General features: G+C 38.3%; 1 protein-coding gene across 1 annotated transcript in view; it reads right to left on the bottom strand.

The window, feature by feature from the left end:
* Positions 1-220: 220 nt before the first annotated feature.
* Positions 221-10,141, bottom strand: part of ATG10 (autophagy related 10) — a gene marked incomplete at its 3' end in the record, with an annotated part of 61,080 nt that continues 51,159 nt past the window's right edge. Inside the window, exons 4-5 of the mRNA XM_010171236.1 lie at positions 7,960-8,086; positions 221-318 (exon numbers count right to left, since the gene is read on the bottom strand). Of these exons, the coding sequence (XP_010169538.1) occupies positions 221-318; positions 7,960-8,086 (225 nt within the window). The remainder of the gene's footprint in view (positions 319-7,959; positions 8,087-10,141) is intronic.

Here is a 10,141-nt window from a genome sequence, read left to right as displayed (position 1 = left end):
AGGACTGGCTTTGGAAAAGTATTTTAAATGAGAGATACCGTCACATTAACTCTCACGTGGTGAACACCTATATATCCTTCAAAATCGAGGTAACTGGCTCGGCACAACCTCAGTTAAGACTTTTATATATTTCACTTGTGTCCAGGAGGGGAATAAGGCCATTGACGATTCAGGCATATATTGCAGTGATCAATTTTGTAAAGGACCAGTGGTTTCTCACCTGCTGTGTAATAGTGTCCCAGGGCCCCTCCAGCAGACGAGCCTGGTAGCATGCATGAACACTTTTCCATATCTCATCCAGAGTTAAAGGTCTTCCATCTGTAAGTGGGGAGGAACAACCACCCACAGTTTAAGCTCTTAAGCATGCTATATCTTTAATACAGAATAGCAAAAGTAAATCTGGAAATACTGATTATCTGGAAGCAGATGGAAAAAATAACAGCAAAACGTGACTGAGCCACTTCTGGCCCCATAACTCCAAAACAGCATTGCTCAAACCCTGACTGAAGGGCATACAAAACTATGCTCAATTCCCTCTTTAGCTTTCTCCTCTGTCACCTGAGAGTAACAGCTTACTGTTTTGGTTGTAAGATGTGAAGTTAAACTAATTTTGTAAAACAATGCTTGGATGAGATAAATTTGAAACCACAAAATAATACCATAAACAGTTATCTCACATAAATACATGCAATTCATAGTGAGAGAATGGGAAAAAATCTAAGGAACAAAATTCTGCAGTCAAAAGTTTGCTACATTTTGGTAACCCACATGCCCATAATTTTTTTTTTTTTTTGAGCTGCATTTATACAGCATTGTTGTATCAGGTTTTTAGTTGTGATGTCAGAATTATGCCAAGATATTAGTGTCAACCACTTAGAAAATAAGCATGTTAATTTTTCCTGAATATTTGTTTTTGGCAAACAGCAGTAGAATATTTTGATATACTTTCAATAAGTAGCTTCATCTTGGCATTTATTAGGTGTCAGAAACCATTATCCTGTGATAAATAGTTTTATTCCACTGACATTTTCATGTCTGTAAAATGAACAAGATTTATTCACCCAATCAACATTTGAATGCCATGTTTAGATATAAGTTAAAACCAGCTGCCTACAGCCTCTGTTTTATCTTATTTTCTACACATGTTTATAAAAAAAAAAAGCACTGAGCTTATGTAAGCACCATACAGCAGAAGCATGTGACAAATAAAGCATCTGACAGGGTAACAGCTTATTAATTAGCTATACCACACCATCCTCACAAACATGGGACCTGTTAGATCACCATGCCCTCTGCCTTATGATGGCAGATACCAGAGCTGTGCTGGAGATGGTCTAACATTTGCTAAGAAATTTGTTACAAGAGTGTAAGTTAACTTTAGAAGGATGTATTTATGCTCAGATCATCTGTGTGCAGGTAATACGAGATGCCATGCATACCGGCAATTTCCTGTTTTCTATTCAACCTGCAAAGACAATCCAGAGAAAGTCCACATGTAAAATCTAGAACAGGACACGTTCTAATGAAAAATTTTATTTGCCACTCTAGATTTTGTTCTGTACACCTTTCTTTTTATCTGTGAATTTTTATAGTAACATTTGAGCAAATTCAGATTGTACACATGGAATGGATTACTCTGACTCTAACCATTAATCTCATTTACAGAAACAATCCAATATTACTGAAGCATTAATCATATTATAGTTAAAACTGAGTTTTGTCTTTACCTCATGGATTTTATTACTTCATGTATGAGAAGGAGTATATCTTCCCTCAAATTTCAGTATAGGTTTATTTTCATTTCACAGAAAAATACAAATATATCCAAACTGAAATCTTCACTTCACATCAGAGTGAGATCACAGACAGTAAAATACTTAAATAGTTTATATATATAGTAATTGCAATGTTTCACATAGGAACAAAAAATTTATCTGGGTATTCTGATTATGCACTTATATATTGAAATATGCTTGGATTTAAATTTACCTACATTCAGACTATTTTAATATATTCCACTAAGTTTTAAAAGAGTTTGAATTAAGTGTGTTTTTTAAACTGAGTAAGCTTTCATACATGCTCCCAAGTATTATGTTCCTGTAAATTCTTATTTAACTGACTAGTTCAGAAGATGGGAGGTCAGGTGCAGCAGGAAAGGATAAGTTATCAATACCTAAAATGGATGTGAGGTTCAGCTACGTAGCTGGAAGCTGCAAGACCCTTGCGAAAGGAGAGTGGGTGGATGGGCATTTTCCCCATACTCTTTTGTGGGATGAAGACCTGGAAGGCTATTGAAAGAGTTTTCTCTTGCAATAAAATAGAGCAAAATAAAATAAAACAAAACAACTACACTAAGATCTTAAAATGACTGATAGAAGGATCCATTTCAGGTAATCTGGCTGGTGGTGTGTTTTTTATTTTAGAACTCCTGAGTTTGTGTAGTCATCTGCTTAGGATGATATAACAGATTCCATTTGTGAACTCCCAGATTTGCACAAAACACACATCTGTATTCTTTGGGCACTTTTTCCAGAGCTGCCAGCATTCACATGTTTAGCAGCCCTGTTACACATTCTTGCAACCCACTGAGACCTCAAATATCCAGCTGGGCTGACAGAGCAGTCTGTAATTGTTGCTGCTAGCAACAAGGGGCCACTGTGGCACCTGCTGAGCAAAGCAGCCTCTCTGCTTCTTGCCTCATTCTTGCCTGTGATGGAGCTGAACTCAAAAAGTTCAGCCAGAATAAGAAGGCAATAGCAGCACCAAGCCAAGAGACGTGGCAGGAGAGGGAGGCAGAGGCTTCAAATTCACCCAGTAGTACATTTACTCATCATCCACCCACCACAACACAGCTGCTAAGGTGCTTGCAGCTTGTCCCAGGTCTTACCCCAGGTCTATCTGGGAGTGGGTATGCAGACAGAAGTTTGTGGTTATATGTACTTTTTGTATAATTCAGCTCATTAAATAATTACAGAGAGTGAAAGGAGACAGCTGCTTGTGGGTCACACCGGATTTACTGTACCTCTGTCTGAAGCTCCATGCCTGCATTGTCACCATTCTGGCACAACACATCATCAGCTCATCACTACTAACCCAGGCTCTGCAAAATGCAGACTCTGATACCATAAACTTGACATCTACCCAGCAAGAAGGGCCAAAAGAGCCTGGGAAGTAACCAAGATTTTTGTTCACAGAAAGGCGATAAAGCATGGGAGTCAAGAGCTCCCAGGTATGAGTTCTGTCTCTGTCATTAATTAACTAGGGGCTCAAATCAACGAGTTCATCTGCCTTAATAATCAGGCAAAACCAAGCACAGCCTTTCTGTCAAAAACTCATATTTTTATTATTTAAGCTGTCTAGATTATAACAAACTTTTCTGAGAAAAGCTTCTTGATGGTCCACTTGGGGTTAACTCATTTACGTCACCCCAAATAAGAAACAGTTAAAAAGGAGAAGGCTGAGTTCCCCCCCCACAGCAGCAAGGTGTGGCATTAAGGTGACATAGGAGTTGTAGCTCCCAGATGCCTTGGCACCTTAATTTCTACAAAGAGCAGAAATTCTTTAGGTATATAAATTTCAAGTACATTTTCAGATTACATTTTCAGGCTTCCTAAGTTGCTGTGTACTGTTTTGTTGATGGTTACTGAGGATTTTTAGTAATTTCTCAGATTTCACACTTTTGGTGCAATGGTGCACAAACTGCTTTCAGGCTTCACTCTGGCATACTGTCCAAAGAAGTATCAGGTTTTTGTACTCTTAAGAAACCATTGCCAAAGAAGCAACAACACCCTTACCAGATATTCAGGAGAATATCTGATTATACAAGTAACTCAATTTTATTTATGTCCAAAGCCATGCTAAAACCAGTTCATATGGGACATGGTCTTAAGAGGAGCTTTGTTCTGAGAAAGGACGAAGTGGTTACACACTTCTGAGTTCAGGGAATAAGTGATCAGTCAGGCCCAGTATGGTTATGAATCCAGAAAGTCATGCCTTCAGGGTTGGAGGAAGTAACATTATCTTACAAGCTCCCTCTCTCTAACCACTGATTAACATGTGTTTTATTGGCAGGATTCAGTCTATATATCAGAGAGCTAGATGTATTTTGAGCAGGTCAACTTGAAAATCCCATTCCTTCTCCCTTTTCTAGAGCAATTAGGCTGCACTCCTCACTGACTCCCATTAGTTCTGCTCTTTCTTTTCAGTGTTTAGCCAGCATTCATGGTTCTTTCTCTACCTTTGTAGAAAAATAAGACAAGCCATTATTTTATTAACATGCAGGGTGATTCCTGAATGATGCCTTTCTCTACCTCTGATTGTGTTGCAGCTACATCACTGTCTGTGCAAGAGGTTTTTTGAATGTATGGCTCTGGACAATGACAGTTCAGGAAAAGACCAAAGATCCTTGACATCTTAAAAGACTAAGAAAAGGGGAAAATGCTCTGCTGATTAAAGAAAGCTTACTGGACCTAGCCCAGCCCATCTGGCTGATGCCAGCGTTGAAGGGGAAGGCTAATTGCCTATACCATCTGTCTCTAAGAGGGCTAATTGCTGACATCAGATATCAGCAGGGGTTCATGCATTTCTTCAACTATCTATTTGGTAACCTCCGAAGCCAGAGAAAGAAAGAAAGTCTCCATTTCTGAAAGGTATGGCATGGACAAGACTGATTTTGGAGAAATGACCCCTGGTTTTCTGAGACTCTGAGGTATTGAGGACCACTGCCTTCAGCTCCTGACACAGACTGGGACTTCAGTAAGTCTGAATTTAGGAATATATGCCACATGGGAAGTATCCTCAGGTAGTGAAAAATATATTCCTACATATATATGTAGCCTAAAAATATCTTGTATCCTATAATGTTCCCAAACATCTTTCCAGACACAGTCATCACAGTTAATCATTATTTTCAGCTGAAGTATTTGTCCTTGCACAGAACAAGATCTTCCCTGTAAATCTCTCCTCAGAGACTACCAAAAAGTTTAGATGTCTCTCAAAACGTTTTAGTTCCAACTAAAATTTCAAACCCTTACCTTACATATCAAACTTTGCCTCACCAAGAAAATGATGAATTCCAGAAAATAAGTTATCTCATCCAATACAGACAACAGCAAGGATAAAATGCAGCTTTCACCCTTCTGCAGGAAGAACTGATCTGTAATGTTTGAGCACAATTGCTAGTCCTCACCAACACAACCTCCATGCCAACCACGCTGAAGACGACAGGAAAATCTCCCCAGCAACTCTACTGGAAGCCTTTTTCCTCAGAGGGACTGTGAGAGACCAAGTCAGTGAAAACTGGACTTACATAAGATGGGAGAAAGGCAGGATTTAGTTGTTCTAGAAAAGTTTTTTAAGAGTCTATTTGGAAGAGCACAGATTTGGACAGGCTAGCACCAGTTGCTATTATAACATAAAAAGTGAGGAAATGAATATTGCAAAACAAGCAAAACTACTTAGTCAGGTTGAACAGAAGAGCTGTTATTTCCTAGGCAGGCCTCGAGGTGTAATGGCCACTTAGCATACTGCCAGAGAGGAAGCAGAGTTTTGAATTCAAACTCTCTGCCCTGCTGCTGGGGAAGGCAAGACGGGGCAGGACTGTGGAAACACTGAAAGGATTATAGCTCCCCTTCACCTCCTGCAACAAACTCTAATTACCACGAGGATCAGTATGGACAGGACTGAAGGGAAACCATGAACAACTCACAAGAGACTTGTGAAGAACTGATTCTGTTACTTCATCTACAAATAATGGTAGGAATTTAGACTGGGAAATTGATGTAGGTCTCAGAAGATTCTTCCCTGATTGTTTCAGATGAGGAATGCAGTGAACATTACTAGTTGTCTGAGAAACAAGATGAGGAGCCTATCACCTGAAAATTGTGACCTCAAAGGGAAAAAATCTCAGGGCATTACCCAGAGTTTTCCTCATACCAGGTTCAGGAGAAGACAAAAGATACTTTGGTCAGGTATCTAAAGTGATTGTGAGTGACTGTCTGCTCATTCCTGAAAACCTATGTTGGGAACTACAGACAGCATGGCACAGGTGGGCAAATAACTTGCAGGGATGATAGAATTTTTCATTTTCAGAAGTAAGCTATCCATAATTAAAATCAGAGAAAATTAGCTGAAAACACTATAGGAAAAGTACTTACTGACGGCATTTTGTATCCTTCTCTCTTCAAGAGTCAGAGAATGTTAAATATTAAAAGAGAATGTTAAAGGATGAAGAGAACCCAGGTGACTTTAGGAATTATCTAAAAAAAGTCCTTGTTTTCCACTGTGAAATGTTCCCAGTAAGTGTTTTAAAATATAATTGTACTTGTAGGAACAATTACCGTTTTGTACTGCAAGGGGAGCTGTTGGCACGTAATCCTACAACTGTGCATTAGATCATCCACCAGCTCCTGTAATATCCACTTCCAGCTATAAGGAGTCATGTTTCAACACCTCCGATTCCCTGATGCTGACAAGCTAAACAACTTGTTTTGTCTCTGGGAGCTCTTCTCTGGTGATTAACTGCTTATGGTGAATACTAATTATATGAAAGTACAGTACAGTAGGAATAGTGTCCTATTTCCTCTACCTGCAGCATCTCCATCCCCTTCTGTAGAGACAGTGCACTATTAATGCAGCTAAAACCAAGAAGATGGCATTTTTCAGGACCACAAATAGGTTAATCTGTCTCTTACAGCAAAACTTTATCTTCCTCCTTGCGCAGTAAGTTTAAAGGCAAAACATTGCACATTTGTAAATGCCTGTAATAATTCTAGAAATAAATTTGCAGGAGGATGTGTGCAAATGAGTTCTGTTGGTGGTAAAAGCAGAGCAATGTCCCTAATTCCCCATGTCCCAGTTTGAAAATTTACCCCAAATTATCCATTCCTGAAACTGCACCTCAGACTAAAATATTTCCACCAGGGAGTCTATGAGAATTTGTTCTTCAATTTTATATCAAGAGTGCCTTTCAAAATGCTAACACTGCAAAATTAGAAACCATTAAACAATATAAGGCAGAGAGTGATTAAATCTACCAAACACATTCAAAGCAGCTTAAGTTACTTTTTAATTAAAAAGGAAAAGATATCACTGGCAACATTCAGACATCTTTATCTCGATAAAGTTAGGAGATTATTCAAAACACAAAAGATGCTGATGTTTCCATGCAGGATACTGAATGAAACGACTTGAAGATTTCAATCCCTCCGCCCTAGGTACAGAGTCTTCGGGCAGAGAGGAACAGAGCACAGCCAGTGCTGCAGTGTGATCACTCTATGTTTGCTGATTAAATAAGTGACACTAACAGCGGCCTTGGAGGGAGGCTGTGTGTTCCTCCTTCCTTCCTGACAGGATGGCGAATGCTATAGCAATTGCGTAATGGGTAACAAGATGTACATATCAGGGAGAAAGGAAGATCTGTTAGTGTTTCAAGAGCCAGTTTTATTAGACAGAAAAAGGCAATACCTTTTTGGTATTATTATATATATTTTTAAGCAGCAAAATTAGATAAAAAAGAAAGTACACTTTTAAAGGTACATTTAGACCCCTGCCTTGTGGCTCAAATTCAGGCTTCAAAGAAACAGACACAGTTCTGCTGAAGCGCCCTAATTATGTCCACTGATTTTGTAGCCAAATTCAAACCTGCAGCTTTAAGTTTTTGTACTCATTTAAAGAAAAGAACAAGAAAAATGACCAGCAGTTTTAGTCAACCACAGGCAAGATGCCAGGAGCCAAAGATCAGTCTCCTTCAGGCTGAGATGATATCATCTACTCCAAGGTCCTGAAGCTCTGTGTCGGTAGTATTACAAAATTTACTGGTGAACAGCCTCATCTCTTACTTTCTTATTACATCTGATCATTAGTCTGCTCCTCAATTTAATACAAAATATGTGTTTTTAACATCTATTGCATCCAACATATTTTTATTCTTCCCTTTGTCTAACAGAAGATTGATCTTACCTAAAAAGCATGCCCTGAAATAAAGCACAGGTACTTGGTAGCTGCTGGAGAACAAGACGTGATATTCATAGCGAATCACTTCTTCTGTCGCACAAACTCCAGCTACTTGTGAATCATCCAAAGACTCCTAAAACAACAAACATGAACACAGTTAATACCTCAACTTTTGTATTTGTATCAAGGGAAAAGTAATTAGTACTACTGTAATAAATGCAACAAATATACAGAACAGAAATAATGGCAACCACCCCTTTCACAGCACTACTGATTTGAATTCCTGAAGGAATTTTTCAGTACTAGCAAGAAAATCACAAAAGTCCCAAACCTACAAAGGCATCTTACAGACTTACTTCCACAAACTGTGACCTACATGTTATCATTTGCAGAACTGAGGTCTTTCTAAGCACAGGCTGCTTTTGTAAGCAAAAGACAAAAGCTCTCTAAAATCTTTACAGCACAATAACTTGTACAATAAGGTGACTACAGCTGCATCTCTCCTCATTATCTTTACTGTAGACCATTTAAAAAGTGTGTCCTTAAATAATCTGGTTTTGCTTGCCAAAAGACAATTCAAATGTATCCATCAGAAATCCTGTTCTACTTTCTTTAAAGGCTTTATGCTAGAGGTTGTTTTTGCTAGTAATACTTCTAAAACTGAGACCATTTTTTTCCTGTCAATCTGTATTTCAGGTGTAAAGTAAGTAAAGTTTATTCTAGATTTGAAATAAATCAGGAGAGATGGAACTTACTGCATTGAGATGTACCCCAGTTGCAGCATAACCTTCCTAATGTTTCAAATTAATATTCAAACAGTGCTAAGCACCCAGTTGTTTTGACTGTTCTAAAAACTGTCAATACTCAACATCTCTGAAAATGGAACCATTAAATTAATAATGCCATTAAGATTAAATGTTAGAACAAACTTTCCAAGAAGACGCTATGGGTGTGGACTAGCAATGCAAGCATAGCAATGTTCTGTTTTCAAACCCCCAAATTTACATGTATGAACTAAGCAACCATAATGCCCCACAGGTTGGGTGTGCATTTCACAACTTGACTATTGCCAAGCAACTGTGAATATTGGCTTACTGTTTCTGTCCAAGCAAAATAAAATAGATTGAACAGAAAAGAAGCAGCAGCATCCTTTGAACACCACACTGGTTTAACACACAAGAAATGTAAAGCTATTTTGCATTCTTATCTCAGATCCTTAACTCAACTCAGCCATGAATCAATCTATGAAGATATATAAGAACTGATAAACTGTAACAGTAATGACAGACAAAATACTTCCAATTTTTTTTGGTAGCCCACATAAAAGTGGTTTTCCTTAAATTCAGTGTATTACACAACCAGATGCTCCTGAGGTACATGGACAGAAGATCACAAATGGAAAGCCCAGACCTTGCGAAGCTACACTCCTAGGTACTGTAAACACATTTTTGGCCATTAAATTAGAAAATCATAGACTCTCACAGAACAGAAGGTTTCTGGGAGATTCTGGACAGTTGCAGGAATGGTTGATTTTAGCTTATCAGGAAACAGATATCTATAGCACCAAAAGAGAACATTAAAGAAAGCGGTCTGTGTGTTAACCTAGTTTTAAAAACGGTATGTGAAGGGATACTAAAGACAAGGTGCCAGAAGGGACAGTGATGATTACAATGATGATCTGACTTCATGGGCCAGGTAAAGTTAGGTATGCTATGCCCGGTTCCCATGTAAATGCATAACAGACTAAGAAGGCAAGGTCTTTTTCTCCTCACACATGTCATACTCCCTGATCAGACATGAAATACAGAGAAAATAACATTTAAAAAAAATCTCTCAAGGAAAATAGACATTTGTTCTCCATAGTAGGCTGAACCTTCTTTAAAATAGATCCATTTTCAATGCTTTAGTGAGAATAGTAAAAGAAAGAACAGCAGCAGCATGTGGTAAAAGCAAACAAAAAACAACTAGAGATTGGCTTTCAGGTTTGTAAGGGTGGGAAGGAATGTGGGTTCAGAACTGAACCTACATTAAAATTTACAAAACCCTTTTGGATCAACCTCCTCGAATCAAAATCATACTGCTTTACAGACATTAATGTTTCATCAGATATTATGGCCTTGTTTATTGCTTAGTCACTAGCTTACCTTGTCTGAAAAAATACTTCTCCTGGAAATGGTGAGACTATCTG

This window comes from Antrostomus carolinensis, unplaced genomic scaffold (genome assembly GCF_000700745.2).
Source record: "Antrostomus carolinensis isolate BGI_N321 unplaced genomic scaffold, ASM70074v2 scaffold16447, whole genome shotgun sequence".
NCBI lineage: Eukaryota > Metazoa > Chordata > Aves > Caprimulgiformes > Caprimulgidae > Antrostomus > Antrostomus carolinensis.
This window is presented reverse-complemented; position numbering and strand designations above follow the sequence as displayed.